This window comes from Grammomys surdaster, unplaced genomic scaffold (assembly GCF_004785775.1).
Source record: "Grammomys surdaster isolate TR1022 unplaced genomic scaffold, NIH_TR_1.0 135, whole genome shotgun sequence".
In the NCBI taxonomy this organism is placed as follows: domain Eukaryota; kingdom Metazoa; phylum Chordata; class Mammalia; order Rodentia; family Muridae; genus Grammomys; species Grammomys surdaster.
The window spans coordinates 3,367,089-3,382,692 of NW_021604593.1; the positions used below are offsets into that span (position 1 = coordinate 3,367,089).

The window sequence follows — 15,604 nt, forward strand, 5'->3', positions numbered from 1 at the left end:
AGTGCAGTGGCTCCTGGATGACTCAGGATTCAGTTTCTCAACAGGACGGGAGCAGACCGACTCTGTGTCTGCTCCAGCCCAGAGGACCAGGCAGGGGCAGAAGGGAAGTGGGCATTATTCTTTTTTTAACCTGAAGGTTGCATAGTGTAAAGGTATGTGTACGTTTCCCTTATTTGTGTTCTAGAAATAACTCTGTTGTTGAAACATTCAATATCAGTCCTGGGCTTCTACCCTGCCTTTGACCATTTAATTCCCAGATAAAAGACACACACAACCTTTATATTTATAGTAAGCCTTAATCAGTACAAGAGCTGGGCAGATGTCTCTCCTCTATGCTATTTCCCAGTCAACAGTCCCATTATATAATTTGCCATGTTTCATCTGGGCTGTTCTTAACTCCAGTTAGCTAAACCACATGGCCATTATTTTAAGATTCTTACTCTATGGCACCTTCTCCTCTCTCCACCTTCTTCTTCACCCCTTGTGCGTCTCCTCTGGCTCCAAGCCTGGGAACCCTACACCCTGCCTGTGTCTCTTCTGCCCAGCTATTGGCTGTCAGCATATTTATACACCAACCAGAAATAAGTTGGGGATAAGGTCACATAGTGTCACTTGGGTCAACCAGGTCTTAGGGGCCTACACTTAGCATTATAATACATAGCATCAGGCCAAACCTCAGAATAACTCTGTATTCTTTTGTTGTTGTTGTTGTTGTTTTCTTTTCTTTTTTTTGGTTTTTCGAGACAGGGTTTCTCTGTGTAGCCCTGGCTGTCCTGGAACTCACTCTGAAGACCAGGCTGGCCTTGAACTCAGAAATCCACCTGCCTCTGCCTCCCAAGTGCTGGGATTAAAGGTGTGCGCCACCACTGCCCAGCTTCTAGTTCTTTTTTTTTTATCATTTCTTTCCTGATGCTGAGGTGGAGCCCAGGCCTTGTATATACTCTGCTCCTGAGCCTTCTTCCCCTCGATCTTATAAGCTTCAGTTGGTTTGAGTCTCATGTAGTCACCCCACTGCTTGTGCCTGGATGTTCAGGTATTTTTAAATAGTTTGTGTTCCTTCAATGCGTAACTGTCCATCAGTGTGTTTGGAGTGGCCGTGTGGTGTCAGGTCTTTGGAGTAGGATTGTTTGACCAAAGGATAAGTGTGTATGCAGGCTTTTTGCTTATGTTTTCTATATGTTCCTCCCCAACTCCAGTATCACACAGTTGTCCATTTCTATCCATAGTATGAAGTATTGAAGGTACCTGAAGATACCTGAAATACAAATTATGACGTGTAACCCTCTCAGTAATATTTGGGCCCTGATGCCTTGTGACTGTTCTGTTCCAGTCCCTTACAATTAATGATGGGGTTGTGGTTAGGTAGCATGGCTTAAGCTAAAGGTGGCCACTGGCTGGCTAACTTCGGACAGTTCACTTTCACAGTTTCACCCATGCCCCTTGCCTGTAGTAGGAGATGGGTTGTGGAGATGGTGGAGATATATGGTAACATCTACCTGCAGACGCCTTAGGAGACTGAAACTACTTAGTCCAAGGCTGGTATGAGAAGCCCCCAGTCTGTGCTTCTCACCTGAGCTTTCGTGGCCTCTGACATGGCCTCCTACGGTTTCACCTTGTATCTGCCACCCTTGTCTGTGGATAGTTCCTGCTGGAGGGAAGCCTACATCTTTCAGCCCATGTTTCTTCTTCTGTTTTATTCGTTAAACATTTTGTTGACTTTCTCCATAATTAAAATAGACTAAACCATATTTTTTTTTCAAAAGGAGCAAAAATTTTAGAGCAAAGACTATCAACTACCATTAACCGTGAATGAATGGAATTCATCCATTAAAAACTCATTGTATCTTACCAGATGTCTATGCCGTCACTTCAGCCAATGCAATAGTGCCATTAGACTGTTTCCTAACAACAGATCCCAGCACATTACCCACCAGGTTACCTCCCCAGCCCTTGCTTTAGTTCTTTGGTTGTAGAAGTCAACCAGGGTGGCACAGTGTGACCCTGTCTCAAAAAGCAACTGCCACCACCAACAAAAACCCAAGCCAAACAGAGCTATGCTACATATATTTCAAAACTATTTATATTTGATGTGAACATATATGCCTACTCTACATGATCCATGTATGTTGAGAAGTGTTTGTATTTTCTATCTTTTCAAACTGGAGTATGTAAAATATACATTCTTAAAACTCCTTTGGCAGCAGTACAATATGTAAGGACGAAGCTTGGCTTGAAAGAACAAGTGAGATGTACTCAGGGCTTTAACATTTCTCTCTGACTCCCCTTTTTGTGTAATAACAAAAGTGGCATTTAACAAAGTCAGGTTTGAACTTGGCGAGCGTTGAGGGAAGAGTAATGAAAAAGACAATGAAAATCATTAGCGCAAACATCACGCCCGTGTCTCCCGCAGGCCGCACAGTACAGTGTTTAAAACAGCAGCCATTCGGTCTCAGCCATTTGAAAGGATGATCTCCCCTCCTGTACTTAAAAGCCTGTACATCTGGTGTGAGTTTCCAACCAAAGAATGTCTACATTCAATGTCACTGCTTGCCTTTGTTCTGTCAGAGTCCAGAGTCGAGAAGGAGGTTATCTTATTCATTTGTTATCAAGCTTCTTATTCTTTTTGTTTCTCTCATCATGCCTAAAGTAGTTTAAAAGTATAAAAAGCTGGCTGGAGATATGGCTCAGTGGTTAGGAGCACTGGATGCTCTTCCAGAGGTCCTGAATTCAAATCCCAGCAACCACATAATGAGTTGTAACCGTTTATAAGGAGATGTGGTGCCTTCTTCTGGCCTCAGTGGGCCACTCAGACATTAAATAAAAAAAAAAGTACAAAATACTTACATAAATCTGGTTAGATTGAGTGCAAAAATACCTATAGTATTTCAGACTTAATGCTTCTCCTGAGCCTCTCCTGCTCCTTGCTGAGGCCTTGGTAGGAAGCCTCTCTGCCGCAGGTCTTCGGGTATTTTCAGATCAACTATGGCTGACCATACTCAGAAACACGGCTCTCTTGCTCTCCAGTGGCCTATGCCTATGCAGTCTATCTTTTTAAAATCATATTTATTTCATATGAATTTGTATATGCGAGTGTTTGTGTATGTGCGGGAGTACATGTGTGCCCGAGCACACATGTGGAGGTCAGAGGACAGGTCGTGGGAGTTTGTTTTCTCTTTCCATCACGTGGGTCCCAGGAATGGAGTCAGGTCGTTGGCCTTTACCCACTGAGTGATCTTACTAACCCCCATGCCCTCTATCTTGGGTTGCTTCTAGTGACCTTAGATGTGGGAATTGTTTAATAGGATTGTGAATATGCTTATTCCCATAATTCCAGGGGGCTGAGAAATGACAGGGCACCCACCTGTGGCTGTGTCTCCACAGAAACAAGGAGAAGCCGTTTGAGCACAGGACTTTGTGACACAGGCTCTTGTGTCAAGAAGCACAGACTTGAGGGACAGTGAAAATGGAGTGGACGCCTAAGTGGCTGTGTCCTTGCAGTGTAAACCACTTCAGTGATCCTGTCAGCAGTGACAATGCACAGAGTAGAAGCCAGCAAAGTAGCCATTTGTGCACGCGTACACACACACACACACACACACACACACACACACACACCTATTCTTAAGCTCACCAAGAAAGACATCCAGCAACGATAAACAGAAACACCTAGAAACACCTAGAAGATGAAAGGTACTTGGTTGGGAATTTGTGGATATCAGAGACCCCAGGAACAGTGGCACCAACGTTCTATCTTAGCTACAAGTGACTTAAGCTTGGTTAACTTACTAAGTAAAAGAACAGACCCAGACAGCAGCGTTGCTTGCAGCATGAACGACTGAAGTGTTAGAGGCCCTTGAGTGATTCAGCAAGCTCTGGATGCTGGGGGATGCTGGGGGATGCTGGGGGATGCTGGGGGATGCTGGGGGATTCTGGGGGATGCTGGGGGATGCTGGGGAGCGTGTTTCAGCTGTACTCAGAGGCTTGCAGCTTTCTTCCATCAAGCTTCTGAGTGGAAGGAGTGGAAACGTGAGTGGCCGTGTGTACCCTGAAACAGTCCAGAAATGCCTTGTCAGCACATCGGTGCCAGCCGCACGTGCCAAAAGTACCCTGAATTTACTCAGAATACCTGGCTCTGCTTTCAGTAACATTAATCTTCCTTTGGTATTTGAGTCATTCTGTCAGTAATGCAAAAGAAAATAGGCAGCTTGTTTGAAGCCTTCTGTAAACGGGGGATGAGTTCATACTTGCACTGGCTCATGGCAGAAGTAATTAGGAGGGCCTGTGGGAGGCTCCTGGGTTCCTCTACTGTGTCTGTGCCCCAAAATGAGAAACCCCAAATTCCAGTTGGATTTGAAGTACCTTTTATCTTTTCATTAGTGATGATAGATTAAATATATATTAAGAATTTAGACATCCTTTGACGTCTTTCAGTAAGAAAGGAGAAATAATATAGACATGTGAAGGATAAAGTAAAAAACAACCCAAGGGAAGTTTGAAATTAGGAGGGAATCTGTTTTATTTCAAAGACTGAGTCATTTAGAATTTCCTCGGTATCTTTGGAAATTTAGGTTCTGTGTAATTAAAGATTTTGAACATTTGAGGTACTTAGGCACTTAAATACCTTCTTGATGGATGCTTTTGCTGAAATGTGTGTTATAGAGGTCGTGTCTTCAGTACTGTGTCCAGCAGGTGGTGAGGCTGTGTTCACTGCCATGCCTGGTGCTGCCATCCTTGAGTGGCAGAGGGACAGGCAGCCTGTCCTGTTAGTCCCCTTTCCTTAAGGACTTGCCCCTGTAGAATTTACTCACAGGCAAACTCTCAGATGGGTGACCTGGACACTGGACACTGTAGTTACGACAGCCCAGTGGTGGCCAGATCTGGAGACAGTGGCAGTAGGGAGGGATTGAATTGTTAATAGTGAATCCACCTTGTGTACCCTGTGTTCTCTCTCTGTCTCTGTCTCTCTCTGTCTCTCTCTTTCTGTGTTTGTGTGTGTGTGTGTGTGAGTGTGGTGTGTGTCTCTGTGTCTATGTGTGCGCACACACACACACGGCTTTTGAAAAGAGAACTGGAAGAGAGCTTGCTCTGTGTGCACTCCCATCTCATCTCGGGAGCCTGAGCTTTCTTACCGGCTCCAGTCTCTGTTCTTCTCCAGCCTTAGGTGCTTTTGCTGTTGAGGAAAAGACGTTCTAAATTTACTAAATTCTTTCCTCATCTCTAACTTGTGCACAGAAGCCACCAGAGAGTCTCACTGTGGAAAACAGTAACTGTCTTTGAAACCCACTTGACCTTCCTGTGTCTCCTGAGACATCTCTCCCCAGCCTCTTTGACATTGTCTCCTGGTGCATCTTGACCCATCTCACAAGCATTGACTTACCTTTAACACTTGCCTCTGTTCTGGCCATCTGTGCGTTCTCAGGGGCAGTGCTTGTGTGAGCAGCATGACCTCTCTTTTGAGCGGGCGCCTGTTGACCTGTCTTTTGAGCGGGGGCACCCGCATATGTTCTGGCTCACTTGCCATTCCATGAGCATTAACACCTTGTCCTGACCTTACTGCTTATTTTCTCCAGTTTTCCCCATTTGCTGTTTACTGATGGTAACACCCAAACAGAGAGCCTGAGAATCGCCCTAATGTCCTTCCTTTACTTTGTAAGGTCTTGATATGGAGCTAACGTTGCCGTAATGTGAACGGTGGCCACACTTCTGCCATGTCCACATTTTGCAAATACATCCCTGAGTTGGCAGAGTCATTCCAGTTGGGCTTGGGAGGACTTCATGTATGTAGACAGTGTCAGATTCCTTGTTAAAATGGTGGACAGATACTCCAGTTACTCCTGTGCACTGCTGATACTGTGTTTATGAGTCCATAGGAAGCTCATTCGACAAGGTTTGCTGTGTTCAAAACTGGTGTTTGACTTGTAAATTTGAAGCTGAATTATCACTGTATAACTTCATAGGGCCTATGGTGCTCATTTGGTTTTTGCTTTATATTTTGTTTAGTCTTTTAAAATAGCATTTCACATACACACAAAATAGAGATACCTTTAATGTGGTTTTAGTTTCTTATATATCAAATAACCGCTAGATTAATGGCAGTTAAAGAGTTTTGTACATGTTTCATGACATGCTGCATCTGTCATGTACTTTAATTTGATCCACCCGCTGGTTGAGTGCGCTGGAGGCTGCCCCTCACTGGTTCTCCCTGAGACTCAGACAGAGTTTAAGCATGATTTCTCCTTTTCTGAAAGCAGTAGGGCTAAGCATTGTATGTGTGGACATCTCCCCCTTTATTAGGAGCCGAATTCCACAATGTTTTTGTGTGCACAGTGGCTGTTTATGATGGGCAGTCTTGTAGGTTTCCTGTGCCATTGCTTGGATTATGGAGGTAACTGCGTTGAGATTTAAATAGAAGTCATGTTTCATAATTGTAGTCAGTGGAAAGTATTTTTGTTGTTGTTTTTTTGAGATAGAGTTTTATTGTGTAGCCTTGGCTCTCCTGGAAGTCACTCTATACACCAGACTGGTGTCAAATTCACAGATATCTGCCTGTGCCACCACTGCCTGGCATGGAAAGTAATTTTTAATGTAACCTTCCAAAAAATGGCTATCTTTCGGCACTAATCTCTGTTACCTGAGTTTCTGTTCCCTGAAGGAGGGCTGCCATCTGAAGAGCGTTCCAACCAGTAATCGGTGTTCTCTGTCTCTTGCAGTGTAATGAAACCTCATTCTTTTTTGAAGCTCGGAGCAAAACTGCTTGCAAGCACCTCTGGAAATGCAGTGTGGAGCACCACACATTTTTCAGGTATGTTAATGGAACGTTTTGTCTTCTGTTGATTTTCTTGACAAGTATTCTGTTCCATGAATGTAGAAATGTTTCCTTAGTTTACTCAGCTCCTCGGCCTCTTGAGTGCATTAGTGCACATCTGTGCACATATGTATGTGTACGTCGATGTTCACACTTATGTTCAGATAGATCTTCACTCACACTGTGAGAAAGACTCAGGGATGGTTTTTAGAAACTTTATGTAAAAAGCTCAGAATTACCTAGCGTCTGTGTGACATGGGTGGAAATTCGGTGCTTTGCTGTGAATGGACTGAAGATGAGATACCTTTGGGGTATCTCAGTGCAGATGGGGTAATCCTCCTGTCTCTGCCTCCCACATACTGGGATTGTAGGCATGTACCATGACACATGGCTCTGTAGGTACACTTTCTACATTATTACAGTCTTTATTATTATTATTGTTGTTGTTGTTGTTGTTATTGTTGTTGTTAATTGTTTTATGGCCTGTGTCGTGAAGTTTAAATCAAAACAAAGCAACGTCAGCTGATAACACCTTGTTTATTGACTCAAGATTGGCTTCTTCCCCTTATTCCCAAACTCTTTATGTGGAACAGTTTTCTCTGTATTGGGAATATCACAAAATGACTGCTAATCCTCTAGGCACAAGCCTTCTATACCAGCAAGGGAGGCAGAGGCAAGAAGATCTCTGAGTTCCAGGCCAGCCTGGGCTACGTAGTGAGGCCTTGTCCTTTGTACAGTTTGTACAAGCCTATTAGAGGAGAGAAGTGAGCCAGAAGTCTAAGACTTCTCACATTCATTGGCCCAGGATCTCTCCATGCTGGTGTCTGTTCAGAGTGCCCTGACATGGAAAATATTGGAATATATTGTACAAAATGGAAAATACTGGAATACATTGTACAACATGGAAAATGCTGGAATATGTGGTACAAAAAGAGTGACCCAGCACCATCTAATGTGATTAGCTGCCATCTATCCTTCACATGGGTAAATTAGAATGGTGACAGAATTCCCAAGAAAATAAAAGAAAGAACATGGTAAACTGCCATTAGCCTTTCCTAGAGAATGTCAGAAAATCTGAGTATTTGATGTTTATGCACTTAATATTCCAAAGTGAGTTGTGTTTCAAATTGAGCTAAATGTAACTGGTTGCAGTTCTTGATCTGGACACATGGCTCCGTTGTTCAGGGAGCTTGCTGTCCTATAGAGCATTTTCAGAACTCAGTGTCAGGCAGCTCACAACCGCCTTTAGCTCCAGATCCAGGGTATCTGATGCCCTTTTCTGGCCTCCGTGGGTACCTGCACTCACATGCACGTACATGCAGGCATAAACACACACACATAATTAAACATAAACTTTAAAATAATTGCTGACTCTTTTCTTCCTAGCATGTAGAATACGGAAAATATTTTGACTATCTCTATGAAATAGTTTCCTGTATAGCTTTGTGTTCATATATTGTATAAGTACTAGTATTTACAAGTCTTTGGTTTTCTTTTTTTAAATTAACTAGAATGCCAGAAACAGAGTCAAATTCATTATCAAGAAAACTCAGCAAGTTTGGGTCCATAAGTTATAAACATCGGTACAGGTAAGTGACATTTCCCTGCTTGGGGTTTGTGTATGTAAATAGGTTTTTAATTTAGTTACCTGCATACAGACATAATGAAATATGTGAGTTTCGTCCTCCAGCCGTGCCAGTGTGCCGTATAAATAAATCTTTCCTGACAGAAATGATTTTCCAGTTTTAAATGTATTTTACATCTCCATTAGCTATATTAAAATTACAGGCTTTCAGAGCATAGTAGATTTTATAAATTCAGGATTTCATTTTGTTGTAATTATCAGTTATTTTCAATTATGTTCTGTGATTATAAAACAAAGCAGATATTCTGGATTGTGACTGACTGGTTGTGATGTTAGGGTATTCAGTGGATCCCATATTGAACACAGCATATCATTTATATTCTACATCAAAACATGTCTTTACATACAGAACTTACATAAGTATAAAACCTGCTTATAGTACTGCTAATTACATATTAACCTTGTTTAGTGTTAAACCATTGTTGTTTAATGCGTAATATTGCTTCTGTTAGTCATCACAGTCTTCTGTGCTATTACCTACAGGTTCAGCCTGTGGAGAGAAAACTTTGACCACCATGCAGCTAGGTGCTTAATTCTTTCTTCAATGCCCACCTTAAAAGTGGGACTGAGCTCTGTATTTTGAAGAAGCATTTGTTTTAGTTGAGTTCCTTCTGTTCAGTGGAGAGCTGTGGTGTGTGAGGAATGTCTTTAGGGCTCCCGATATAGAAAGACTCAGTTGGAACCACACTGCCATCAAAGAGATGCAGTATGACTCAGGCAGAGAAGCAAGCCGCCAGACCTGGGGAAGCCAAGCAGGGTGTAGAAACACCACCTGGGGATAGGAGGCTACTCCCTCTGCTGATAAGGGACATCAGTGGGTGAAATACTTACATGGGAGATTTTAAAAAGAAAGTTGGGTTTATAAGACTATGGTATGCCAGATCTTAAGTCTTCTCTTTTAAGGACCCATTTTGAAGTGTCAAATCTGAGAGACAACCAGTAAGAATGATCAACAGTAGATGTCCAGTATGTCCTGTTAACATGGTATCTAGTAGGGTATTTACTCTCTTATTGGCTAAAAAAAAATGTATCATTTATTCGAGGTACTTCTGTTTGTATGAAGGTTTTTGTTGAGGTGTAAATATTTAGCCTTTGGCTTTGCAGAGCTCTTCCTTAGACAAGAATATGATCATGAGATATTTAAGAAAATAGTACTTACTTTTATTCTAAGAAGAATGGGTAGTAACTAGTATTTGTGCTGTTTTTCCAATCATGGTATTGTCAAGGCTAGAGAGAACACACTTAAATCTGTCTCCTTGTCAACTGACTGCAGCTAGTGTGAAGACATCTGTCTTATTAGTGTTTAGATGATTAAAGTTATAGTCGTGCTGTTTAACACATGCTGGAGGTAGCTGGCTTCTGCAAATGTAGCCACACCTGATTCCTCAAATGTATTGAAATGCAAATATTATGGCTAGTGAGAATCACCATTAGAAATTATTTTTATTGGATTTTGCATATTAAATAAAATTTTTCTCCAAGAAAGCAATTAAAGGTAACCTTTGCAGAAATTGGACGCTCGGCTAAATCTGCTCGGATTTCATGGCTAATGTTAACTGCCTGTTAAATCTTAATGAGACCCAAATCTATTTTTGTGTAGGAAGCACTGACTTTAATGCCACCTGTGGGAAAGAGGTATTTCATCTGTCTGGTCAGAGGTCAGGCAGGACAGGTCTCTGATTGCTGGGTGTTCACCAATGTAGGCTGTTTAGTGACAAGAGTTGGCAAACTAACATCCTTTTAACCAGTATCATGTGTCTGGCTCTTTGTTAAAGTAATCTGGAGATACCCTGAAATAGTTCTGGAGTACAATAGTCACTTCTTGCAGGTTGTGAGATGGAGGTAAAGGAGCCATGTCCCAGGAGCATGTGTGTGTGTGTGTGTGTGTGTGTGTGTGTGTGTGTGTGGTTCTTGTAGGGGCCCTTGTGCTGTGTATGTAAATAATGGAAAACAGGCTTCCAGACTTTACTCTCACTTCTGTCTTAGGGCTTAAAAAAGGCCAGGTTGATTCTTGTATCTCTTAGGAAAATTAAAAGTTGCAGGAATTTCATAGTAGGCCTGAAGCATAGGAGCTCTCAGATTTCACGATGTGGACGAGACCCCGTTCTCAGAATCTTCTCCTCGGTGTCAGGTGCTTTCCAAGGCACTGCTCATTTGATCTGCATGGTGGCCCAAAGAGGTATCTCAGTTATAGAATAGTTACGAAGGGAAGAAAAACTACTTAAGAAGGGAAAGCCAAACATTTTTAAGTGATGTGGGACAGTCAGGTCTCAAAATTAAATTGGGAAGAAGACTGAGCTGAAGTCTGCCGCATTGATTCTTTTGATTTTATTTTGAGGAACCAGTAATCTAAATGAAGATTGATTAAATCTGACTAAGTATTTTGTTACATGTTGATATCTCCTTTTTAGAGTCCCTTGAAAATTAGCTTTCCCCCTTATCTGTTGCTAAGCTCCTTGAAAGGACAAGTTGCAGGAATTTCATAGGAGGCCTGAGGAGCGGAGTCCTCTCTGTAGGCCTGAAGCATAGGAGCTCTCAGATTTCATGACGTGGAAGAGACCCGGTTCTCAGAATCTCCTCCTCGGTGTCAGGTGTTTTCCAAGGCACTGCTCATTTGATCTGCATGGTGGCCCAAAGAGGTATCTCAGTTATAGAATAGAAATTGGAGTGCTCCCCTGGGAAAGTAATTAAGCTAAGGCCCGAGAACAGTAAATCTGGAATCTGAAGGCCATGTAACTTTCCCCGTTTGCCTCTCTGTAACTTTGATGCTGAAGTAACTGTGGCTTTGCCAGCCAGAACAGAGAAGACACAATGCTAGGGTGAGGGGGGCACAGAGGTGGGGTACTTCATAAGTGCATACCATCACTAGAAGCACAGAGAAAAGAGGTGCAGTGTAGTGTAGATGAGAGAAAGCATGCTGTAGAGGTTTAAAAACAAACAAACAAACCTTCAAAGATGAAATGTCTAGGAAAAGGCAGCGCTGAGTTTTCCATGGGGCTTGGAGTTTGAAATTAAACAGCTAAGTGTTCTGTTCCTCCGTGTCTGCAGCCTGCTCTGTACTGACCAGACGGGGAGCCTGAGGCCAGTTCCAGCCCTGGGCTTTGCGTAGCCTGTAGTAGATTAGCTGATGTTTCTGGACCTTAGTCTTATTAATCTTGGGATGTTATTTTCTTATTACTTTGTTCCTGAGAGAGAAACTATGAAGAAAAATTGAATAAGAAAGTATAATCTCATTATAAAATGTCCCAGTGGTCTGCATATTTAGTTATATTTTTATGACAAATGGTTTTTCCTCTGTGCAGTGAGGTATACACTGTCCAAGCCTTTTTGACACTAGATAAAATCTACAGGAGGTGGTCTTACAATATTCATGTTCTAAATAATAACGGAGAATGTCTTGTCTCTCTATGGAATTTTTAATGCTTTTCAGGAAAAGAGCCTGTGCACATGGCCTCCGAGCTGGATGGGGAGTGATTTATTTTGGTTTGTAGTTTCAGAGATTTCAGTTGAAGGATAGCTGGGTCCATTGCTTTAGGTCTTTGATGGAAGCATCATGGAAGTGGGAGTGTGGGGTGGGACACACTGATGAGCTCATGCTAAAGAGGAAGGGGGCGGGAAGGGAAGAAGAGAGGGCTCAGATAGATCTGGGTCCCGATATGTACACATTCACTTGAAAGGCACCTCGGTTCACCTGCTTCCTGCAGCTAACCCCCACCTTCTAGCAGTCTGTTGGGCCATAACTAACCAATGGATTAATCCACTGCTGAGGCTATGGACCTCACAACCCAGTCACCTCTTATTCGGAGCCACTGGTTGGAGGCTAAACAGTCAATATGTAAGACTATGTGCGTGTGTGCGTGCGTGTGTGGGGGGGGGGGGGAGGGAGGGAAGGAGGGGAGAAAGAAGCTTAGGCTCCAAGTCCTCACAGGATCTCTGGAGGGTCGGGCCTGTGTTGGCTTCCAGACCTGTTCTCTTTACCTGGACACGTGGTTTGTTAAGCGAAGAGATATGATAAATGACTGACTGTGCCCAAGAGCTTAGAAAAAATCCACTAATATTGATACTTTCTCACTTGCTGCATGAGCGTGAGACAGTCTTGTCTTTACCCCTTGCATGGTCCCCCCACCACCACCGTGACTTGTCTAGTTTTTGGCTGTGGACCTCAAGGCCATCAGTAATGTCTGTTTTTAGCCCATTCCTCCCCTGAGCCCATCTTTGATAAACCTTCCCTCCCTCTGGTCCCTCAGCAAGCTCTTCTTCTCAGATGCTATAATTCCCTGCCTTAGTCTAGTGACACCTTCTTGGTAGTAGTATAATGGACATCAACTAAAAACCTCCGAATGCTTACGGCCTGTTGAATCTGTGTTGTTGTTGTTGTTTTTCTTTTTCTTTGCAAGACACTCTGGCTGGACTGTGTTTAACTCCAAGGCCATACGGTTTTACTTTTGCTAATCAACGTGTTGCATTTTCAAGTGGCAGGACAGCTTTGCAAATGAGCCGAGATCTTTCTATCCAACTTCCCCGGCCCAATCAGAACGTGGTGAGAAGTCGAAGCAAGACGTACCCCAAGAGGGTAGCACAGACTCAGCCCGCTGGTGAGTAGTCTCGAACCCCAGGACATCCAAGTGGTCTAGCATTTTCTTTTAGGCTGGTGTGTGAAACGCGTTCAGGTGGTGACTCAAGTTATGCAGTCCTTTTATTTTGAGCACACTAAACGCATGTTTGTATGTGTGTATGTATATGCTAACATTTTGTATGTGAATGAGGCTGCACACATGGCATTTCGCATGTGGAGGTTGGGACAACCTTGGGTGTTGGTCTTCGCTTTCTGTCTTGTTTGAGACAGGGTCTCTTTCTGGTTGTTCATAGCTGCATATACCAGGCTTGCCAACCTGTGACCTTCTGGTGATCATCTTGACTCTGTCTCCCATTTTACTGTAGGAACAAAGGGTTATGGGTGCACTACCACACCCAGCCTTTCCTTGGGGCCAGAGGGTTGTGACTCAGGTTCTCACACGTATACTGTGTATACTGCAAACGCTGTGGCCATCCAGCCCTCTCCGCAGCTCCAGTCTCTCTGCTGCTAACGCTAGAAATGTTGGCTTGATTCTGGAAAGTTTCGAACAATTAGTAATTACTATTACTTAACATTATTATTGTTATTTTCTGTATTTTGGAGGAATGCAAAATATAGCTCAGACTTGCCTAGACTATGTACACAAAGCTGGCCTTGAACTCCTCATCTTCCACCTCTACCGCCCAAGCGCTGGGATCAGTAATAACCAATGAGCAGGTGGAATAGTCCCTTGAATAGTTTCCTACGTCTTCCTTAATGATTAAACTTTGTTTTTGGAGGAGTTTTAAGTGAATAATTTACCAATTTAGTGCCTCTGAGATTGAACCAAAATAACTTCTAATAAAGGGTTTTTTTTTAAAAATATAATAAAGCATTGTTGATATAATTGCAAGGAGCCCAGAACAGCTTTTTATAATTACTGTTCTTTATTTGTATTATGAAACATAATATGGAAGTACATGAAATCACAGATGCACATACATACTTGATTATGGGTATCTGTATGCGTGTGACGTTTAGCCACAGTAGCAATGCTCAGAATCGTCTACGGCTCCCTAGTCATACCATCTGCATCCCGTCTTCTGGGTCAGAGATCGTGTTTAACTCATGGTAATTATTTACTCTGCTTTGTAACTTTGCTGCATGTGAAGCCTTTTTCTGAGCACGTCTAATTGTATGTTTTTAATGTTGTGTGAATAGGCCATGGGATGTGGTCTTGGTTCTTTGTATCAGCTTTGTATAGAGCACTAAGGGCTAAGTATGCACCCTGATGCTTATCAGTTTTTTCTATGTGGGTGTTGGTGGACATTGTGTTGTTTAGCTATTTTATATTGCTAATATATACTATGTCTTTAATAAACCCACCTAGTCAGTCAGTTTTAGTGTTTGGTACTCAAAGCTCACAGGAGTTTCTTGCCAAACACCTCTCCAGGCCTTGTGTGGTCCTCTCTGAGCCCTCACACATGCAGCATCTCCTTCCAGCCTCATCATAGCCCTGCAAGGCAGCGCACTGATAAAAGCACATTTCTTTTTTACAGCAGAGGAAAGCATGTCCTAGGAGATATAAGGAGATAGGGAGAGGGCTTTCTATTTATGGACAGAAACTCTGGAGTCTACTATATTCTTTGAAATAAGTTGTTAAGAACCAACATCTAGCCTTTGTGTGAGAGCTGGTGCCGCCTGCCTGACTGCCTGTCTGTCTGTCTGTCTCCCACCTCTTTCCTTTGCTTCCCTTCCCTTTTCTTTCCTTCTTTTCCTTCCTTCTTTTACTTCTTTCTAAGACAGACCCTCTGTCTTTTATAGCCCGGCTGTCCTGGAACTCACTATGTAGACCAGGCTGGCTTTTGGCTCAAAGAAACCTGCCTGACACTGCCCCTCAAATGCTGGAATTAAAAGGGATTTGCCACTGAGCCCGACTTGATGTAACACTTGACACTCACTGCTTCGTTCTGTCCTCACACCAAGCCCATGAAGGAAGTGAGTGAGTTTGTTGTGTGATTTCCTGGATATAGGAGTGGTGCCTGATTTACCATTGCTAAAGTCAGTCTAATCTGCCTGACTTAGGTCTCCTCCTCCCATTAGTCTCGAAGACACAATCCTTTATAACGATTCTGTAGTGGTGAAAATAAACCACAAGTTAGATTTGCTGTAAGAGTACCTTGCTATGACCCCCATTTCACTGAAAAGGACTGTACGATTCCAAAGGCGGGTCAAGTTTACTGTGGAAGGGGTCCGCTGTACCCTGATTTTACTGCTTACCATGAGTCCGGTGAGACAGAACACACAGAGACAGTCACATGACATGGATGTATTACTTACTACTTAAGTAGGGCGAGAAGGGTAAGAGGGCCTAGCATCCCCTGTGAGCTGCTGTCTCAGTGCTTAACGCAGCTTCCCGGGGCAGGTAGAATCTGAACTGATCTTTCTTCACTCTGCCACACCCGAGGGACTCCAAAAGGCAATGTAGCTCTTGTATTCTGTACTCACATGGCCTGACAGGCATCGAGTGTTCGGGATGAGGAGAAGATCTCAGCTGTCCTTGGAAGAACTTTTTCTGACTCACTATGTCACCTCCCCT

General features: G+C 43.0%; 1 protein-coding gene across 1 annotated transcript in view; it reads left to right on the top strand.

Moving 5' to 3' along the window:
* The window catches only part of Epb41l4a (erythrocyte membrane protein band 4.1 like 4A), a 209,476-nt gene that overhangs the window by 139,016 nt on the left and 54,856 nt on the right, over positions 1-15,604 (top strand). Inside the window, exons 10-12 of the mRNA XM_028762721.1 lie at positions 6,711-6,802; positions 8,317-8,394; positions 12,924-13,045. Coding sequence (XP_028618554.1) covers positions 6,711-6,802; positions 8,317-8,394; positions 12,924-13,045 — 292 coding nt within the window. The remainder of the gene's footprint in view (positions 1-6,710; positions 6,803-8,316; positions 8,395-12,923; positions 13,046-15,604) is intronic.